This window comes from Pleurodeles waltl, chromosome 10 (assembly GCF_031143425.1).
Source record: "Pleurodeles waltl isolate 20211129_DDA chromosome 10, aPleWal1.hap1.20221129, whole genome shotgun sequence".
In the NCBI taxonomy this organism is placed as follows: Eukaryota; Metazoa; Chordata; class Amphibia; order Caudata; family Salamandridae; genus Pleurodeles; species Pleurodeles waltl.
In genome coordinates, this window is record NC_090449.1 from 292910891 (window position 1) to 292933578 (window position 22688).

Consider the following 22688-nt stretch of genomic DNA (forward strand, 5'->3'; position numbering starts at 1 on the left):
GACTTCCACGTCACTTTTTTAAAATTTTCAAAAACTATTTAAACCAGGTATAACATCCTTAAATTAGTTCACATTTCAGATTTATTTCAGTTATCCAGAACAAATATTTTCTTCAATTATAAAAAGCTTAGACATTCCCAACCATAGGTGCTCCTAAAGTAACAGCGCAGTGAAAGTGATTAGTGTGATAATTAAAGTGCTAGAGTGTTATATAGAATATATACAGAATGTGGTTACAAAACATAAGAGAAAAGTGAACTTCAAGGAGACCCCTTTATTCCCGGTGTCTTGAAGTCGCCTCATATATTTAATCCACATTTAATAGTCAAAGTTTCAACCCTGTGTAAAGACAACAAATCATAAGTGGGTCATCTTCAGGACTGAAAAGTTCTTCATGCAGGTAGCACCTATTTTTCAAGGTTTTAGACATTACTTTTCATAAATGTCTCCTAGTCATTAGCAGAAAACGTCTGATCGCTTTTGTGAATTTCAACATATTGAGCAGAAAAAACATCTAATTGGTCTCGCTTCTTGACTTAGGGCAGAAACACAGAGGCCATACCTTCACTTAATATCGCTTTCATCTAATTTCTCTGTCTGCAGAATGTGAACTAATTTAAGGATGTTATACTTGGTTATAAATAGTTTTTGAAACAATTTAAAAAGTGCTGTGGAAGTCTAGGCATATACTTCCCCCTAGTGACCAATTTTGTATTTATTATTTAATTACCCAGGTCTAGTGGTTATTTGTGTTTGCCTCATTTTGTGGAACACAATCATACAGAGAAGGCAGATTTGCAACAGTTATGTTTATGAGAAAGGTTTTCCCCTGCCATTAAAAGGGCACTTAAAATATTTCATTTAAATCTTTGGAAGAACACATTCAGCCTTAGAAAATTTTGTACTTCTCTGTTAGGGCTGACTTTGTGCTGGATGGATCCGGGGACTGAGAAAGCATTCAGAGGTTTAAGCTAGCTGTCTTCTAGGCTATTGGGGTATTCCCAGTGGCTTCTATGACCGGTCCTGCTTTGTTCAAAAACATAATATAGCGACTTTTAAAACCATGGTAAAACTCATAAAAACTCTTGGGAAAATGTTTGGGTTAAAAAGTGTAGCTACTTGCGCAGTATATATGTTTATCTTTAGAGATCGACAAAGTGATGTCTGCAAATGTCTGCACCTTCACTTCAAATACAGAGATACCTTCCTAAATCCAAATGACATCACTTCTCTTACCCCCATAATAATATTTGATCGACTATGAGAGCAGCGGTGCTGGGAAGTTCATTGTTTTTACAGAGTCCCCCCCACCCCCCATCCCCCAAACTAAAAAAATCAGGTACATACCTGGGAGAGAATCTGATTCCATGTTTTCAGTCTCCGTGGTCTGAATCACACTGATTCGATTCCTATGCATAAAGGTTTGCAATACTTCAAACATCTCTTCTGCATGGTGACATCGAAAGGCAAATATCCCTGCAATTCAGAACAACAAGCATTGTTAAATAGTATTTTATAGTGCAATTAAAAACCTCTCCCTCTTAGACAAACACATAATCGGAGCAATTATATCTTCTTGTTTCCATTTTGCTGTCTCAGCAAAACCAGGAGGGTGAACCAGCTAAGCAGGGCCTGAGTCTGGCTTGGGGTACATTTCTAGCCCTGGCTTGGCTCTGGTCCCATGCAAAAATTGAGCTCAGCCATGCACACCTCTCAAGCCAAAATAGAACCAGGCCAAGCTCCACATGCACTCTCTCTTCCGCTCTCCAATGCAGTTTTATTTAGAAACATTACCATCAATTACATTTATTTAAAGCAGTCAGAATCGAATGTGATAAAATGTAACACTTACACGTGAGGGACAACTAAACCTTTTCAATAACTTTTAGAGTTCTTATAATAGTTTTACATGACGGATGTTATTTGGTTTTCATGTCAATATTTGTGGTGGAGCGGCTTATGTTGTGGTTCTTGAGGCCGAGTCGGAACACTGATTTGGTTCTCTCCATGCAGTTGCTAGCGTACCCACAACTATAAACCACTGTATAACAAAGTAGGAGCATTTGGGTGCCCATGCATGTCCCTCAAAAGGGTGAGACCTCTGTATAGTAGAGAGAATGTCATCCATTTTCACAACTAATGTTTGAGTTGATACCAGTTAGCATTAGTCTTCATCACCATATACTTATTCTAACCCATCTCATTCACAAGCATCTCATAAACCTAGAGCACAAAACCCCAAAGTCATACTTATGAACTTATTAGATTCTCCATGAATTTGACCACTGGGAAACTAGATAGTTATTCACAGACTCTGCTACTGTGTCTCCTGTGTTAATCTCCACTATAAATGAACGCTACATATTTCCAGGTATCAAACAAAACACTGGGAAATACATGCTCTACTGTATTACTCTTACTAGGCTTAACATACTAAGGCCTTGATTAGAAAAGCCTTGTTAATTTATATTCCCTGTGGCAGCAGATGTTGGTGCATGGAATGTAACTGCAAGTAATATGATGTTGATCACAGCAGATAATTATCAAAAATGTCATGCCCTTTGGTTCCCCCTATTAAATTTCAGCAGCTTTAACAAGGGAAAGGCACAATAAATACTAGGACTTAAGTATTTTGGTGTGGAATCAATTTTGATTCAGGTTACATTGTGTGACCCTCAAAGAGGGAGCCTATAGAACGTGACGAGGCCCATTAGTCTGAAGTTGAACTCGTAACTGTAAATGAGAAATGACAGCGTATCAAGTGCATACGACCAACTGTTGCCATGTTCAATTCGCTAATTTCATAAATCAATGCCCATGTACAGCCAAAGGATTCATATTGACTATTGATTGGGAAAATTATTGGGCAACCCCTATCATTCTGCTGGGCACCTGGCTCTCATTGGCTGTGTAACTTTTATGTAACATGCACTGTGATCTATAAAACCCCATGGTAACTTCTGTATTTGGAGCAAGTCCAGATTGGTACTTGACCCATCATAGATGGTGATTATAAAGTGACACTTTGAATCTTACTGCTGCATGTGTTTGTTGATTTTTAGGCTTCTACAGTTGTTTATCGTTATACATTAAATCTTTGTTGTAGTCTTGCCCCAACATTTTGCCCCTCTTCTCCTGTTTCAATTTTTTTTTTTTTTTTGTTCTTGGGACTCTGTGCGCCTTACAAGTGCTAATCAGTGCAAAGGTGTAGGAAAGTGCCACTGTTGGCATGGATACCCCCCCCCACACACACTTTTTGCCTGATACTGATGCCAACTTTGAAAGTGTGCTGAGATCCTGCTAACCAGGCTCCAGAGCAGTGTTCTTTCCCAAAATCTGTACCTCTGTTTCCACAATTGGCACACCCATGGCACAGAGTTAAGTCCCTTGTAAAAGGTACCCATGGTACCAAGGGCTGTGTGGCCAGGGAAGGTCCCCAAGGACTGTAGCATGTATTATGCCACCCTTGGGGACCCCTCACCAAGCACATGCACACTGCCTTTACAGCTTGTGTGTGCTGGTGGGGAGAAAAAGTCAAAGTCGACATGGCACCCCTCTCAGGGTGCCATGCGCACAAACCACTGCCTGTGGCATAGGTAAGTCACCCCTCTAGCAGACTTACAGCCCTAAGACAGGGTGCACTATACCACAGGTAAGGGCATATCTGCATGAGCAATATGTCCCTACAGTGTTGTAATGATATTTGTGTTTTGACCACTGACTCCATGTTGCACTTAGCCAGCAGCACACCGTCACATTAGTGACCACCAGCTTCATTTTTGCCTAGTGACTTTATTTTAGCATTAGCCACCATGTTAAAAGCTGCAAGTATTTTTCCATGCCCACGTTATACAATGTGCTTTTAGCTCATGTTTTTATTCTGGGTGTCTGCGTGTTCTTTTTCACCAAGGGCTTAGGCTGATAAGAATGTACTAGGACGATGTTTATGGTACGGCAGGGAACAGTTTTGTTTTGTGAGAGGGAACCTTGGGATCTTGGCCAATTCTGATGTGTTCCTTTCAAAACTAACCTGAAGTAGCCAGCATATCTGAATAATAAGAAGAAAGCGGGAGAGGTTTTCCTAGAACTCTCCCCTTTGGCTTGTTTAAGGTATATAAGACACCCAAGATTGACAGTGGGAGATTCAGAGACTTTGGTCAGGATTTTGACATTGAATGTCTGACACCCCAGGAGAGCAGATTTCTTTCTCTTCCGCAACTGATCTCGGAGTCTACGGCTTGAAGCTACTGAGAGAAAGATGAAGAAGCAGCTGGGCCCCCATGGTGATGAATTTTTACTTATTATTTGATTTGCATTGTGTATGTAAATATATATATATATATATATATATATATATATATATATATATATATATATATATATAAAAATATAGTTATTTGTATCTTTGTATGTATATATTTGCTGTTTATAGATTGAAGATTCTTTGTACATGTTCCCACTTTATTGTTGAGCACATTTTAAAGGTGCACTTTCGGTTGTACTGACCTTCCTTTATGAGCCTTGCAGAGCGTTTTAATAAATTGTTTCTTTAGACTAAGAAGCGCATTCCAGAGATACTTTTTTACTCTTTTCAGTGAGTGTATTTTGGTTCGGTCAGCAGTAAAGCAAAATACTTTGGCGTAGATCGGCCAGGGGAAGGTATTAAAAGTTGAAAGTGTACGTTTAAAAATAATAAAAATATGTTTGGCATGAAGTCAAGGGCAGCTGAAAATGCATGTGAAATTAAGATGCTTCATGATGTCTTGGCAAATGTGTTTTCTTGTTTATCAGGACTTTCTGAATTTTGGGACGGATGCCTTGGTAAAACAGAATTATTAAATGTTTTTATATGTTTAAAAAAGGTGCTTTTTGAACGGAATGATGTCCCTTTTGTTCTTAACAGGCGGGTTTGGATACTCTCTGCTTACAAGAAAATGAATGAGAGGTGTAAGCAGTTAGAATATAAAAGTAAGAAATTAGAGAAACTTTATTGACATAAAAAATTCTGTAACTATGCTGTCTTGTCAAAATACGTTATGACAAGATAAGGCTGATATCTACCAAGCTGTCGCATGGACAAACTCTAGTAATGAGAAGCTTAAATAAAGTGGGGGCCAGTGTGAGCCAGAGGACCAGAACGTAGTTCGTGCTCAGCCAGTACGCACAGAAATAAAAAAGAGTAACCCACAGAATTTGGCAGGAGTTGAAATGCATTCTTTAAAAGATTACACCCAGCAAGAAGTTAAGGATGTTAAAAATATATTCACGGAGCTTTTGCAGAGTAAAATGTGGTTGATTAATCCAGACAAGATACAGGGACCCTCTAAAAATGTGAAGTTTCTAGGGATTCAGTGTAATCAAAGGAATAGAGGGGTGTTACTACAGATGAAACAAAAGATTTTGCAGTTTACTACTCCCCGCACTAAGCAAGAAACTCAGCGATTCATGGGATTGTTTGATTTTTGGAGACAGTATGTCCCTCATTTGAGTCAACACCTTTGGTACAAGGTGACAAGACAAAAAAAAAAAACACAAGTTGGAATGGGGTGAAGAGCAGCAGTGTGTGTGTGATTTGGCAAAATGAATAATTCAACAGGCTTTAGACTGGTGGCCAGTGCAGGAAGGAGACATTGAGTTGCCTGTAACTGTCCAGGGACAATATGTAAATTGGAGCAGGTGGCTAAAGCAGGGACAAACAAGGGTGCCCTTGGAATCCAGGAGTAAAAAAATATCTGACGGGACTCTGAAAAGCTGGAGAGAGCATTTAAAGGAAGCCCTCCAGATTAAGAACCCGACCTCTGGTGCAGCTACGTTCAAGCAGGCAGCCCTCCTCCCTGTCCAGCCTGTGGTTTGCCCAAGTCGATCCCATGAATCTCACCTGCAGCATCTGAGTTACCCCCGGGGTCCCCTCATAGAGAAGCATTGGAAACCCGACACCTTGTTTGCACCCTGCACCCAGCCGTCCTAGTGCCGCTGAGGGCATATGTTTGGTGCCTATGTGTGCCCCCCCCCCCCCAAGTGCTCCTCTAAACCCCCCAGGTCTGCCCTCCAAAGACACGAGTACTCACCTGCATGTAGGCCTGATTCAGAGTGCCGAAGTCTCCATTGGAGCCCATGTTAAACTTGCCTCATCTTTGACCTCTGCACCCGGCCGGCCCCATGTTGCTGGTGGTGGGTGTTTGGGGTTAAAGTGAATCCTAACCTGTGGACTTCCTAACCCCTGGAAACTGGAACTGTAAGTTATGTACTTACCTGTAAATCGTACTAACTTTTATTCCCCCCAGGAACTGTTTCGGAAAATTGCAGCATCAACTTTTAAAACAGATAATTGCCAGTATTTCAAAAACGGTATAATTTATCGATTTCAAACAAAGTACTATTGATATATGTGTGTGAAATACGAATCTATTGAAGTACTTACCTGCAACTTGAATCTTGTGGTTCTAGAAATAAATTAAAAAATATATATTTTTGCTATATAAAAACTATTGGTCTGGAGTTAAGTCATTGAGTGTGTGCTTCTTCTATTGTCTGTGTGTGTGCGACAAATGCTTTGCACTACCCTCTGATAAGCTTAACTGCTCGACCACACTACCACAAAAGAGAGCATTAGTAGTATCTACTTTAGCCTCTATTAAACCTCTGGGGAACCCCTGGAATCCGTGCACACTATATCTCATTTTGCTTCCTACTTAAAGTTTTTGTGCGCTCTCCTTTAAATACAGTGAAATTGGCTTGCACCTAATTGGTACTTTTCATTTACTTGTAAGTCTCTAGGAAAAGGTACTACATGTACCCAGGGCCTGTAAATCAAATGCTACGGGTAGGGCTTCAGCACTCACTGAAGTAGCCTTGTAAAACGTGTCTCAGTTTGTTAGACCTGGCATCCTTAAGGTGGTCTTCTTCCAGACTTTTTGCCTTCACCTCGTGTTCTGCTGCTGTATCCTTTTGGTGGCCTTAAGCCTTTGAACACGTTACCACTGCTGATCAGTGCTAAAGTGCATGTACTTCTCCCCTAAAACATAGTAACACTGGTGTAACCACAACTGCCTGTGAGTCTTGTGTAAAGTGGTTTACCATATACTGAGGGCCTGTAAATTAAATGCTACTTGTGGGCCTGCAGCACTCATTGTGCCATCCACACAAGTAGCTCTGTAAACATGGCTCAGGCCTGCCACTGTAGAGCTTGTGTGTGCAGTCTCACTGCCACCCTGACTTGGCATTTAAAACCTCTTGACAAGCCTTAGCCTTAAACTCTCCCTTTTCTTACATACAAGTCACACCTAAAGTAGGCCTTAGGTTGCCCATAGGCCAGGTTGCCATGTAAGTAAAAGGAGGGACATATACTTTTAAGTTGTCATGTCGTGATAATAGAAAACTCCCAAAGTCATTTTTCATTACTTTGAGGCCTGCCCTGCTCAGAGGCAAGCATTGGGAATTCCTTATAATTCCTTTAAGCTGTAATTCTGGATCTGAGAGGAGCAGCTGCATCATATTTACTACCATTGGAGTGGTAGTAATAAAACATCTGTTCTGGTAAAGTAAGATTATTACTATTTTTGAAATGCCACTTTTAGAAAGTGGGCATTTCTTTGCACTCACTGCCCTGTGGGCCTAAAGCCTATCTCCAATACATGTTTGGCTTGGGCTAGGTGACAGCTATACTTGTGCATTCCCTTCAGGAACCCACAACACAGGATACTCAGCTGCATGCATCTGCACACTGATTGGTCTTCCTGGGGAGGAGCCCGGGAAAGGCTCACACTTCCACCTCAAAGGGTAGTGACCAACGTCCACACAAGGTACAAGTTGACAAGGTAACTTTTTCAGCCAGACTAACCTGGACCCTGTATCTTGCCAGAGCTCCATTGTGCTCCACCTGAACTTTTAATTTCTCCTGGTTTTGCATGACCAGATTGGCACTTCATGCTTTTAGGTGCTATATCTACTTAAAATGTTAAAATTACATATCTCCGGTTCTACTGATTGGATGTTTGTCATTCTGGTCTCATTGTAGTTCTTAAAATGTACCTCATTTTTCTAAATGGGTTTGGGATTATTATGTGTTGTATTTCCTCTTTATTACTGTTTGCGTGCTGCATAATTATTCTATACATTACCTCTAAGTTAAGCCTGACTGCTTTATGCAAAGCCACCAGCGGGCTAAGCACAGATTAATTTAAAGTAATTTTGTGGTAACCTTGACAAAGACTGCAGTTGTTGCCTGAGTCTCGGCCTTCCACTCCTCCAACCGTTAACTTGATTCCTTACTTTTACCACACCCAGTAATTACCAGGTGCAGTAACTACTATGCTTTTGGGTTCTTCCCTGTTAAATATCCAAAGGATTAATGAGGGAAAGGCCCAGTACTTAAGTATTTTGGTGTGGAAAGATGGTATCCCCCATTTTCCAGGTAAAACCTGCAATAGGGAAAATGTAACACTCTCTATTAAAATAAATGCCTGTGGTATCAGTATTTATCAGGTGTGCTCAATTTCTTCTACCACTCAGGGCCATTTGCAATTGAACCCTAAGTCTATGAGAACGTAAATGTAATTAAACTAACATGAATTGTCTAAACCACCCAAATTATCTCCTGAAAAGATCTGGACTACATTACTACACTGCAATATTAAATTGTAAGTATGTCTGCTGTGTTCTATTGTAATTGCATTTATATAGCACTTACTACCCCTGACACGGTGTTGAAGTGCTTTAAGCTGGACTCTGGAACCCACGGGTAGCGCTTAATATTGGGTATTAGTCGAGCACTCTCAAGGAGGCCATTCCATGAATTTACCTGAGAGTCTTTGTAGGGGATTAAATAAGTAGGTGTTTTGATCATTAGTGGAAGGAGAGAAGTATGTGATGTAATGCAGGTGGGATTATTATATGAACTAGAGGAGATATGCTTACGTTAGGTTGCAGGTTATGACTTTCAAAGAACAGGTTATGATTTTTTAAATGAGAGCAATTTGCAAAAATACAACAGAGATCAAGGCAAACATGCCTGTGACTTAAGGTCGGCTGTGCTGAGAGATGAGGTTTGCATAGGATTGAAAGTTAGAAGTAGGTCATTCAAAGAAAAAGGGGAACTTTAAATCAAGGTCAAAATGATTATGAAAGGTTTTAGGAACATAAAAGAGACATTATTAGGTAGCAGGTAGCATCTTTTATGCAAAGAATGAAGAAAGAAACATGATTATTGCATATGAGATAGTGCTTTATACTTTTGATAGGCCAATAAATGATGGGAACAGTCTGTCCGTTGCTAGGATACTGCTAGATCACCAATTCAGTCAGGGCAACGGATCGACACAGTGGTTGGAAATGTAAAGTAGCATAAAGTAATGGCTGAAAGCATGTAGAGCAGAGGTCTTCAAACTTTTTAATGCAGCGCCCCCCCAATTGAAAAATAAAAATCATTGGGCCCCCCTCAGAATTTTTCACAATTATTTTAGAAAGATGACAATGTTTAAACAGGTCTAAACCTATTTAAACATTGCAGTTAAGTATTGTTACCTTTTTAAAACTGCAATAACATGTTTTTGCTTAAAACAAAGGCATGTTATCTGTATAATATTTCTTTTGGGCAGAGTTTGGCGCACCCCCCTGGGATCACTTCAGGCCCCCCAAGGGGGGCCCGCCCCCAGTTTGAAGACCTCTGATGTAGAGAGAAGTACTGAGAACTTTTGGCTGGGATAGAAGAAAGCAGTAAGCTTATGGTCATAACACGAGAGAATATACAGGAAAACAATGCAAACAGCGAAAAGTAGATTTTACCAATGCTGAAGCTCACAATACTAATTACCAAAGTCAAAGTGAGATCCATTTGGATGCCCTTTACCTAGCATGGCACAAGAGCGGAGCGGTGACAGCCTCCTCAGACAATGGAAGCGTATTACCTATATTTCCCAGGCCTACCTTTTGCCTGTCCCCACTGCTGCCTTAGGAATGATGATGACAGGCAGGTGCCGAGATCTCACACTGTACTGTTCCCCTGCTGTGGGTATTCTAGCTTGGAGCCATCCTCAGGGTCACCGGCTCAGAGAAACGATTTTACCAAAGGCAGTTTCTCAAGGGCAGCCCGAGAAGGACTCTTATAACCAAACCACTCCACATGGTTCAGGGGAATTTGCTAAACATTCACAGTCGAGATGCCACACAGAGTTTCTGGGTGAGGGGCCCATGAGAAGGGGTGGCAGCAGGTCTACCACTAGTAGCTTCCGTTCACAAAGACCCACGCATTCAATCGCCACTACACAACGAGGAGAAAACCACAGAAAATCAGACTTCGTTTTCATCCCTCAGTCAAACACTTCTTAAAGCCCATTTCCACCTGCGCGTGGTCCACTTCTGTCGCCCTGGCGTATCACTTGAACTGGACGTAACCTCGACCTGCACAAGCTTCAAAGCAAAGAGAAACGCAGCTTGGTGGGTTTGAGAACCTGCAGCATGTCTGCGTACGGCAGAGGCGCCACAGATTACAGTTCATCCTTGCACCAACAACACGGAAACAAAAACACGGACAATAAGAGTGTAAAGAGGCACCTCCAGAACAGCAACTGCAAGAGCCGCTCATCTGTTCGGTGCCCCTGCGTAATCTCCGAATGTGGCAAGGCGAGCTGCACCGAGAGCATAACGTGGCATAGACAAGCAGGGTATAACATTCCATAAAGTGTAAGATACCATAGCCTGACACAACAAAGCAGGCCTGCACAACATAATATAGATATTTCATAGCGTGCCACAGCCACATAAGAGAGGGCAGCGCAGCATGACGTAAGAACTAAGTGTACCCCAACATAATAGAATGTCCTAACATAACGGGAAGCATAACATGACATAAAATGACACCAAAGGACACCAGTGATATGGGTTGTCGAAATGAATGTGCACAACACATGTAACTTTGGGAGCTGTGTAACGTGTTACAATCGAGTTGTGTGGCTGTTGATTGGTTCATGTTCCAGCTTGGAAAAAAAAAAAACACAAAAACAATTCCTTCAGCATATAGTAAACTTAAGAGATAAATAATTAAATATGTGATGATTCAGTGTACTTTTGAGGTGAGAAATACTCCCTCATGCATTGCACTGCAAGTACTCGGTAGGCGGTGATGAGCCAAATAACCAATAGGTTTAAGTGAGGGGGAAATACTCTTCTGGGCGGAATCAAAGTGCACTCTATGTAGATTTTAAAGGATCTGTAATAATGGATATTGCAGACAGCTGCGCTATCAAGCAAGAGCAAAAAAAAAAAAAAAAAAAAAAAAAAAAAAAAACACACAGAATACAAAACATACTTACTTTGGGCCAGATCAAGAGGTGGGTGGTAAAGTAAAATCTGGCTATAGAGGTGTATGTGTACCCGGCACAATTAATGTCTATGGAATAACTAACACCACTGCACGTCTTCTAACATGTCAATTTGCATGATCACCTGCAGGAGTGCATCCTTATCCTCAAGCATTCTATCTCACACGTTTGCCTCAGACTCATGTATAGGCACAGTAAAGAAAACAAAGAGCACAACTCTGCTCGCCACGCAGGACATGAACAATACCCATATAATCTTCATAACAGACACAATTCATCCATGGCCATTCCATGAAATACCGAGCTATCTGTCTGCATGGTCATGAGCAAGAAGTGCAATATAGATGCAATTACAATAAAAAACCAAGCAAGTGTGCCTTTTCCATTTATTAATAACATATTAGCCAGTGAATGAAAGACCTGCAAGGTAACAGCAGGCTCTCCATGACCTGAAATATTCTTAAATGGCTCAAAAAGAAATTGTTATTGTTTTTACCCTTTGTGATCCTATTTTGTTCATGTTTGTAATCTGGTGCAGCAGCTACCCTTCACTTTGCAGGCCTCTCTGTACTTTCCTTTAAGTGGGAAACTACCTAAAGGAAGCGGAGAGGACGTAGTAGGTTTGCTGGTACGCGCATCATCCTTCAGTGAGTTCCTAAAGCTGGGCTAGAGTCAGTCCTGTGGGGGGGGGGGAAACAGTCTGCCTTTCCCCGCCCACCTTCAACCAAGAATCAAACATCATATGTCCACTCACTCGCCAACAGACACCAACACACCCACTGCCACCCACGTAGACACACAAGATGGCCAAACACCTGCCACAATCCCACACCTGATGCCAACCATCAGACCACACACAGACCATAAGATACACAAAGCATGAGAAAACCACACTTGCCATCAGACAACTAAACCTAATCACACCATCGGTTACCAAAGACCCACACTAACCACCACCAGATGCCCAAACACGCTATTTCCCACCAGACTGCCACCGACTCACCATAAGATGGTAACACACATTATCAGACCCTTACATACCCATCAAACAGCCACACCAATACAATCACAACCACACACTCATTCAATACATCAACCCCCTATCCACAACATCAGAAACACAGAAGGTCATCAGAAACCCTATGCCCTGTACATCCTCCATAAGAAAGCCAACATCATATGCTCACATCCCCAGCATCACATGATGGTACCAAATATCAGCCATCCCTATCTATCTTAACCTCTGAATAGTGGAGAGCTGCCCCAGCACCTTTTTCACATTAGTAAATACAGCACTGGGGAAAAATCACTTTCCAAAGCCCTCTGAGGCCTGCTCAGTTTTGGGGTCCAACGAGGCTCACAGCTGCTCAACAACCTGCTGGCAACATCGACGAGGTCAATGGCAAAGCCACACAGGCACTTCCTGTTCTGTGTGATTTGTCAGAACAAGAAGGCCCTGGATGTGTAATGGCTACCCTAGTGCATGGTTCACAATTCGTAACTGGAAAACAGATCAACTTTAGATTTCCTAAGCATCCTTGGCCTATAAAAAGACAATAAAAATCAATTAAATTCCATTAGATTGGATTGGGGTAGGTGGGTGGAGTGGATTGGAGTGAGGTGGATTGTATTATGTGGGGTGGATTAGGGTGGGATGGGTGGAATGGATTGAGTGTGGTGGAGTGTATTGTGGTGATCTGGATAGTGTGGGGTGGCGTGGTGAGAGTGGAGCGGACTGGACTGTAGTGGGGTGGATTAAATTAGATTGTACTGGAGTAAAATGGACTGTGGTGGTGTGGGTGGACTGGAGTGAGGTGGATTGGGTAGTGGTGGAATTGATTGGAGTGGGGTGGACTGGGTTGGATTGGAGTGGGGTTGGTTGAATAGGAGTGGCTTGGATTGGAATAGAGTGGATTGGACTACACTGGGGTAGATTGGGTTGGGGTAGGGTGGATACAATTATGTGGGTGGATGGGATTGTGGTGAGGTAAAGTGGATTGGATTTGAGTGGGGCAGATTATTTTGATTGGAGAGAGTTATTTGGGAGTGGAGTGGGGCAGGCTGCTTTGGATTAAAGTGGGGCAGATTGAAATGGATTGGAGGGGGGACATGTTGTTTTGTATTGAAGTGGAGCAGACTGGACTTTTCATTATAAGGGAGCACTTCAGAACTCATCTGATAGCACCTTACATTACTTCTCAAAAAGAATAAAACGATGTCAACTATGAAACCTGAAATGACTCCATCAATTAAAGCCATATACTAGCTCCAAAGCATACTTATGTTGCTGATTATCCAAATACACACATTTACATCTGTTTCAGGTAGCCTGGCAAGAAGGCTTGTTCATTCTCTCACAGTCTGCCTCTTTCTTTGCTTTACAGAACAAGAGATCCCTTCTCTTCTATACCAGCCAGAAGCACCTGACGGTCAGCATTAGTCATTCAGGAATGGTTAATTTTAATTTAAAAAAAGTATGGGAACTGCTATTGTAAAATAAAAAAAATAAAAGATTGGGGAAGTCATTGCCAATCGATTTCACCTACTTCACCCACTAAAGTTATCAAAAAGCCATTTCTAGATAGATGCAAGTTTGTTTTCTCATTGCTAGTTGTGCTTCATGGTGTTGGGCTCTTTCTGCCTAATCAGCCGATTTGCAAGGTACCCATAAAAGACATGAGCCTCTGTTGCGAACTGTGTGGGGCGGCGTTCCTGCACCTAGATTTACTGGGCGCGGTAACAAAGCGGCTGATTCAGCAGGCTGGAAAATTCAGCAGGTAAAGCAGCTGTGGAAAAATGCTTCAATAACCACTACTCCAACCACTGAGAAGTCACTGCTAGCCAGCAATCTCTAATTGTTCCTTAACTGTTTTCACCCCTTCACGCCACCTATGCCTTACAACAGCCCCTCACACACTGTTAACACAATCCCCTATACACTTTTACCACCTGCTAAGATCACCAAGGAAAACAAATACAATTCCGAATACCGATAGTTAGATCTGGTTCAAACAGTAATTCTCCATTCTGGGGGTTTAACTCGTAATTGCACAGTACTAATGGGTTATCACACTGTATAGGTAAATACTGGTGATGTCTGCCCCCCACCAGTACTGTGAATCCTCTAATTGGACCATGAAGGCTACTTAAAGTGCCCTGGTACAGATCAATAGGAATGAAGGGCCCATTTATCAGATGCCACAAAATCTACAAATATACAAATGTGCAGCAGGGGTACTTCAACACACTGTATAATTTCAAGAAAAGACCGAGAATGCAAGATTGCCTCAGATGGTAACAGAGAGAAGCAATGTTATAGCATCGTACTGTCATTTGTATAGCATTTTCCGAACTCTTGAGATGTCCAAAGCGCAGATATGGTGGGCGCATTGCTTTGTTTTCTTAATACTTGAACCTACTGGTAGCATCAGGCACTACTTAGACATCAACAGGATATATGTATGTATATATATATATATATATATATATATAGTCATGCTATCAATGATTCTAATTATTGCCTTATTTTTCAAAGCATGTCTACTTCCCTGATTCTGAGTAATTGTTGCCTGAAGCAAACTGTATTGTGGGTGACATAGGCACCATTGTTCTGTGATGTTTATATGGCTTTTCCTTCCACAGAGGCTGTTTTGGGTTTCATTGGATGCACTCATCAGCATCGTAACTGCCTGAATCGTTGAGTTCGCACCTCTCAAGCGTAGCTCTCTTTGTTTCTGTGGACCTTCCTAGCCCCGTATTCTTGGTGGTTCCAACTATATACGCAAAGACCGCTCTGTAGATGGTAGGCTTTTGTTTGTACAGGTGTGTCTATCCTCATGCATCTCTCCTACACTCAGCAGTAAGCGCAGCAGTATGCCTCATCATGACATGGTTTCAGTCATATCCACACAACAATACTGTGAGAAAACAGGGCTGATTGCTGAGGCCCCCTAACTTTTTGCCCCCATTTTCCACTTTTTGCTGGTGTTTTCCTGACTCTGATGGTGCCCTGGGTACTGCTAACCAGTCCCAGGGCCTGTGCTCTGTGTAAAATTAATATGCAAATTAGACTAATTATAATTGGCTAAGTTAACCTACCTATAAGTCCCTAGTATATGGTAGGGCATGTAGGTTTAGGGACCACAGCATAGGTAGTGCACCCATAGGTGCACTGGTGAGGTGCCGAGGGTCATTACAAAGCCAGGCCTGCCTTGCTGGCCGCTTTTAAATTAAAGTTATATGCAAATTCGACTTTGGAATTAAAAGTAGTTCCAAAGTCTTAAACTACCTTATTTTTACATATAAGTCACCCCTAAGGTGTGCCCTATGTGCCCCTAGGGCTGGGTGCCATGTAACTATAAGCAGGGACCTTATAAAAATAGTTTTATAAGCCCCGGTGAGGTAAAAACAGCTAAATTCGTTTTTCCCTCATTGTAGTAAATGGCCTTCATAGGCTAGAATGGGGAGACTTTATTTTAATTTTTAAAGTCTCCTTAAATGATGCATACCAAGAGTTTGGTATCAAATTAATTGTTGTAATAAATCCCACAACTTCCAGTTGTTGGATTTAATATAACTTGTTCAGGTAAAGAGTTTTAAACTTTACCTGAAAAGTTGCCAATTTCAGCCCTGCATTGTTTTTGCTGCTGTGCTCTGATTGACCAAGCTGCCTTGATGAGGTGTGAAGTGGCCTGGCTTCACACAAAGGAATGTGCCTGTGGGAGGGAATCTCCCCTCAGCAGATGGTGAGGCAGGAAGGGGGAGGGCTGCCAAACTGGTCTTCAAAGGCAGAGAAGGACATTTGGAGCAACACCCCCACATCCTGCAACCCCAGACAACTAGGTGCCCCCTAGATTAGATTAGGAGAGGGTAGGAGAGGGGTGTGTTTATGATTTTTAGCCACACCAGTGGGTGGGCTCAGCCAGATGTAACCTCCAAAAATCAGATTCAGCCATGATGGATTTTTAGAGAATGTTGCCCCCTGGGATTGATTTTTGCCACACTTCCCAGGAAGTGGTCATCACAGGGGGGGAAGGACCCTGCACCCGATTGGAGAACCAGGGCCCCCCTGCTTTTCACCCAGGAGCAAGGATAAAACTGGCAGACCTGCACCCACACCTCAGTTCCCTACCACATCCAACAAGGAAGAACAACAGAAGAAGAAGGACTGCCCTGCTGGACCCCTGGCCTGCACCTGGAACCTGCACTCAGAAGGACTGCACCAGCTGCACACTGGGGCTTCACCACAAGAAGGACTTTGCCTGGCTCCAACTGGTTCAAGGAGGGACTCCCTGTTTGCTACAGGTGAAAAATTGCTAACCAGAGTCTCCTGCACCAACTCCTGAAGAAAGCAACCAGCTGACCACTGTCCAGTGGCCAAAAAGGAGTTTGCGCCAGGAGCATTCTGGGAGTTGTAGTCCGCACCCCCCCCAAGGACCATCTCAGAACTTCTGGACCCTTGGGGTGAGCTGTGGACCCCAAAAGAACCTTCAAAGGACATCTGGGAGAAGCCCCAGAAGTTTGGAGAAGTTTGGAGAATTTTTGTAAAAAAGCTCCATAGAGGGACCGACCAGCCGCGGCAACTCTAGCCGGCTTGCCTCAACCGCGACCCGGCCTGATTTGCTGGTTCGTCCCGGTAAAGAAAAATCTCAGAAAAAGAGACTAAGTCTGAAGGTAAAAAGTTGACCGGGACCTCTCAGCCAGCGTATCCGAGGAGGGCTCTATGGACATCGGATCAAGATCCAGGTTTACCCCGGTCGATGGATTTTCACCTCGAAAAAATGACTACGTCCGAAGGTAAAAATCTCCGAGGATTCCCACATCGCGTATCCGGAGAAGGGCTCCAGGAGGTCGGATTGGACTGGCAGGTTCGTCCCGCTGAAGAAAAATCTTCGAAAAAGAGACTAAGTGTGAAGGTAAACTTTTAACCGAGGCCTCCCGTGGCCTGTAGCCGAGCAGGGCTCCATCGCGGTCGGCCTTAAACTTTGACTTTGCCCCGGTCGAGGTGCAACCAGATGACCCGATTGGTGCTTTTTGCTTCTAGGCGCTAAAAAAAAATAATTCTTTAAAAATTCATATCTCCGGTTCCCCTTATCCGATTTTATTCGTTTTGGTGTCATTTTAAAGATAAAAATATATTCTATTTTTATAAATTGGTTTTGGATTTTTAAACTGTTTCCTTTGTTTTATTTAATTACTGTTTTGTGATATTTGAATGCTTTACACTCTGTCTCCTAAGTTAAGCCTTGACGCTCGTTGCCAAGCTACCAAGGGTTGAGCTGGGTTTAATTTACTGAGACCTAACTGGACCTTAGTGGAGGTTAGTGGACTATTGCTAAGTGTAGGTACCTACCTGCCCTTACCAATAACCCATTTTCCAACAAATACACTTCAAACACATGCTAGACTACACTCATACACTTCTGTTCATCAATTATATTTGAATGTTTGGGCAAACTTTCCATCGCTCCTTTTCTCTTCGGGTTCATGCAGAGGCATAGCAACAAAACTTATTAGGAGCCTAACTCTAGCCCTGACAGAGAACATACAAAAACTCCCCAAAATGACTGCACAACAAACATACACTGTTCCGTCTATGCAGCTCCACAGATTAGCATGTTACCTCTCTGCAAATGTACTTTGGAGCCTCTTTAGGAGTAAGAACAACTATATAATTCAACTACAATCTGGCAAGGACGGGGTGCAGATAGGTACTCAGACACAATGTACCTTTTGGAGTATGTGTGACTATAAAGGACATTGTCCCCTTCCTTGACCAAGAATCTCACGGCCCCTAAAATCTAGGGTGGAATAAGTATTGGTTTTAGAATATTCAGGTAGGATTGACCTGCATTTATTCTCTATCCGCTGCACTAAAAGTACAATATAAGGCAGATTAGCTGGCAAGGGACAATAGGGATCCTTGGCCCTGAAAAATGACCCAGACCTGCTACCACTAAAGATTGAAGGCAGAAGCATGTTGGCCACTTATTGGATGGAACGAGCCATATTCCCCAAATAACCATCTCTTTTGTTTTTAATATTACCTGAGATCCCCACTTAATAAATGTGACACACTGGGGAACTACAAGGTATTTTTCATCTATCAATCTGGATCCCAGTCTTATCCAGTAGTTTTTTAAAAAAAATTAAGAACACCCTCTTGCTCTGAATCCATCAGGAGGCTGAGTCCACCCTGGTGGTATTATCTTATCAGGGTGGGGAGAGGTACCCAATGATGAAGCATGACACTATTTGGTGTGTGAGGCTTTGTCTTCCATAAGGAAAGAGATTTACTGGATAAGGATACCTTCGCAGGGGCCCAGCGACTCATCTCAGTGGTGGTTATTCTCGGCTATCGAGAGGTAAGAGAAAGTGGAGTGGGTTTTTCTACCTAGGACAGTCAAGCTGGTTTGTGATATTTAGGATACCCTAGGAAGATGTGTGACTGTCCTTACTGCCTTCTCTCTATTTTTCTTGTGGTTAATAATTTGACTACAATACAATTAACTCAAACCAAACAGCACTGCGAGGCCATGCTGGTGGCAATAGAGACATAAGCAAACATCTTGACATCCTATCCCTGCCTTCTAATTAAAAAATATATAAATATATATCTTGGTAGTGTTCTGGTCGCAGAGCCTGTGATAGGCCAGTACTTTTTTGATCAAAAAAGGCTTTTTCGTTCAGTGTCTGCTGTGGCGTTCCTATACAAAATACTAAATTGGGAGAGTGATGCTTCCCCTACTTTGCACATAATGATCACAGCCCAAGATCTGGAACATTTATGAAACATTTTTTTTTTCTTAAATGTAGGGATGTGTAAACTCTAAACCAATGGAAGAACTATTTTCTTGTATTCACTTTCTAAAAAGTGAATAGACCCGGCCTTGAAGTCTATGGACTGGCAGCAGAAGTCCTGTCACCTAAATATGTATGTTGTACATTCCAGGATTCCCTCAGACTTCATGTTCGGGTCAACAGCCTCATGCATTAAAAAATAGAATATAAATGCACAAAGTTATCAACAATCTGAGCATTGTAAAACACTAAGCACTCTTAAAGTACAAACTATGTCTGATCATATATTGAAAACCTTTTTGCTGCTTTAATTCTAAAGATACAGGCTTGAAGTCCAAAGATCAAAAACAAGGAGCCCCAGTGAAGAAGCAGCAAGTGATCTCGCTCTACCCAAAATGATTAACATATTTGCTATCCATGCTTTTTAAAGAAATTACAATATATAGGTCATCTTTCAATTATATTATTTAAATAGGCTATAGACTATTATTTTTACAGATATTTTCCTTCTTTGTAACAACCAGATGGAACAGGGACTTGTGATAAATGTGCCTGGAAAATTCTGGACTAACTTGTGCACAAAACAATTGAAAGCAACACATGAGATGTGCCATATCAGAGTGAAATATGTGCACAAGGATTTAGTGATTAACAAACACCAGCTATATATTTGGCAATAATGTATTTTAGCTGATTTAGGAAGACAAGGCCATAAAAGTAAAATCTTGAAAGGATGTTTCTGATGGATATTTTCAACCACAGAATACTCAATTTGTGAATACTCCCAGGCGCCAAACTAGATCCAGAGATTTTTCACAGTTTTACACCACATGCAAGCAGGTGACATCATGCACTTATGCACTGAATTTTTCTCGCTCGAGAAGTGACGTTAGAGCTGCATATAAGCACTTTTAAGCGAGATTTTAAGCAAGCATTGGCAAAGCCAATAGGTCTCGCCTATACAAGAACTATTGACTTTGTAAATTTCTTTTAGCCATTTTATACAGAAGAGTGGCAGACTGGAGGGGCGTAGAGAGAAGTGGCATAGAGTGGAGTGGCAGAAGTTAGATAGGCATCGAGTAGAGTGACAGAAGAGTGGTAGAGTGGCATAGACTGGCCTAATGTAGAATGGATTGGCATGCAGTAGAGTGGCATGGAGTTCAGTAGAGTGGCATGAAGTGCAGTACAGTGGAGTAGAGTGGTGTGGAGTGGAGTGGAGTAGAATGGAATGGAACACTGTGGAGTGGAATGGATTGGTGTATAATGGTGAGGTGTAGAATGGAACAGAGTGAAGCAGCCTAGAGTGTGCAGTGGTGTGGAGAGGACTGGAGTAGAATAGAGAGGATTGGAGTGGCGTATCGAGTGACTTGTTTGCACGCAAGGATTGGTGAAAAATAACACTGTGAAGGAATAATGGAATTAAGAATAGCCTAGGTATAGTGGTCTGTGAGATTCACACTGTAGAAAACTAATAATGATCTACATATATAACCGGGAGGGTTGTTTCAAACAGTTATATTATTGATTTAAGTGATGCTTATATATTTATAGACGCAAGACCCAACAATCATGCTGCATCACTGTCCTCTAAAGTAAAACATCTTTGGTTTAACATATCTTTCCAAGCAGCAGTGGTCAAATAGCGTCCAATGCTGTCCACACGTTCCAGGTTCAGGCAAGATTTTCAGGATGTCCACAAAAACATATTTACATAAAGTAAACTGAAAACTAAACATCTGTAATGTATGTTGCCTTTGTTGCCAAATCTCATACTGGGAAGAGACTGGAAATGTTGATTGCATTTTTGTTTCACACCATCTTTTGTGGCTCTCTTTGATTAATGGCATAAATTATTAATTGGGAGTCACATGAGAAATCGACAGTGCTTCCACGATAAACAATTAGGCAAGCATAATGGGATATGCAGCACACCACTATTTTATATCACGCACAAAACTGTTCTCTTAAAGGATGTGCAGAAAACCAATGTTAGCTTCAGTCTTCGCAATCTACTGACGAGCAATGCATGGTGTGCAGTGTGTATTTTAAAATCACGCTTCAGCTTCTACATTTGTCTACCCAATGCATTAGTTATGCACTCCATGTACACTGATGGAAATTCTAATGTGACATCAGGATGATTAAAGGCATCTCTAATAAATAAAGTGCTGTTCAAATAAATAGGTATTTCCATGCAGCAACCTATGTTGCCTTCTCATCTACAATAAGCATTTAGAGCCAGATGTATCTTCACAGCCCTTTGCGATTCGGAAATAGCGATTTCCAAGAAATCGCTATTTCCGACTCGCAAAGTGCCATGTATCACATTTGCGATTTGGTAATAGCGATTTCTTAAAAATCGCAAATGCTATTACCGAATCGCAAATTGCGATACCGGCCCCATTCGCAGTTATGGGCCTGTTGGCCCATATCTGCAAATTTTTTGCATTTCCAAAATTGCGATTTCTGAACCACAAATTGCAATTTTGGAAATGCAAAACCCCAGGGAGCTAGGGGGCTAAGGTCCCCTCTGCTGCACCCAAACATTTTTGGGGGGACATGTAAGGTGCACACATGCCAAAAGGGCATGTGTGCTTTACATGTACAATTTAAAAATGCATTTTAAATGCATTTTTAAATTTTGCACCAGGTTACCACCTGGTTTCAGTTAATGGTATTTTGCATGTGCAAAATGCCAGTCTGCGAAAAATCGCTATTTGCGATTTTTTGATGCATCTCTTTGCGACTTGGATTTTGCGAGTCGCAATTTGCGCCTCGCAATTTCCTACTGGAAATACCGAATCGCAAATTGCGACTCACAGAACCAGGTTGCAACGCAAAAAAAAAACACCAATCGCAATTTTTGCGATTTCTTATTTGTGGTCTGCGAATGCCTTTGATGCATCGCAGACCACTTTTTTGCACTCGCAAATGGCCGATTTTTGCGATTCGCACCGTTTGCGAGTGCAAAAAATGTCATACATCTGGCCCTTAGTGTCTGTAATCAGGTTACTCCCAAAGCCATTGTTAGTATTCACATCTTGTGTTAATGCCATTAAACAAAACTGATATAGTTGGTATATTGAAAAGAACTAGGCACACTGCGATATTTTAGTCCACATCTATTTAGGGAAACGGAGGATGCAAGTCCTATCATGCTTGGGGCATACGGCAGAGACACGTGACCTCGGTAAAGCCATCCTACTGCCTTTGGACCAGTTGAGAGTTGTTTTTTCCATCAGCACAAAAAATGAACAGCCCTTACATAACCAGTGGTTCTTTATTTCTCAGCTTTCAATAAGACAAAGGTCTGGTTCACCTTGCCCGTGTTTAAGCTTAACACCCACACAGGTTTAAGTAGACAAAGAGCTGTGCACAAATACATAAGAAAACAATAAATAAACTAATAGCCTGAACAGGAATTGAATTAATTCGTTCTCAGATGATCTGGACTTAGTTGCCAAGGACAGAATACGATCAAGAGCAACAAAAAACAGATGCCCTGCCTACTGCCATGTGTAAGTTACTTGTCAGAAACCAGTGGGTGAAAGGGATGAGGAGTGTGAGTTT

At 41.9% G+C, this 22688-nt stretch overlaps 1 protein-coding gene across 2 annotated transcripts in view; it reads right to left on the reverse strand.

Moving 5' to 3' along the window:
* LOC138260747 (fibroblast growth factor receptor substrate 2-like) overlaps window positions 1-22688 on the reverse strand; it is a 94182-nt gene that overhangs the window by 42629 nt on the left and 28865 nt on the right. For both annotated transcript variants that reach the window (XM_069209218.1, XM_069209217.1), the window contains one exon: window positions 1348-1476. In XM_069209218.1, the coding sequence (XP_069065319.1) occupies window positions 1348-1476 (129 nt within the window). The remainder of the gene's footprint in view (window positions 1-1347; window positions 1477-22688) is intronic.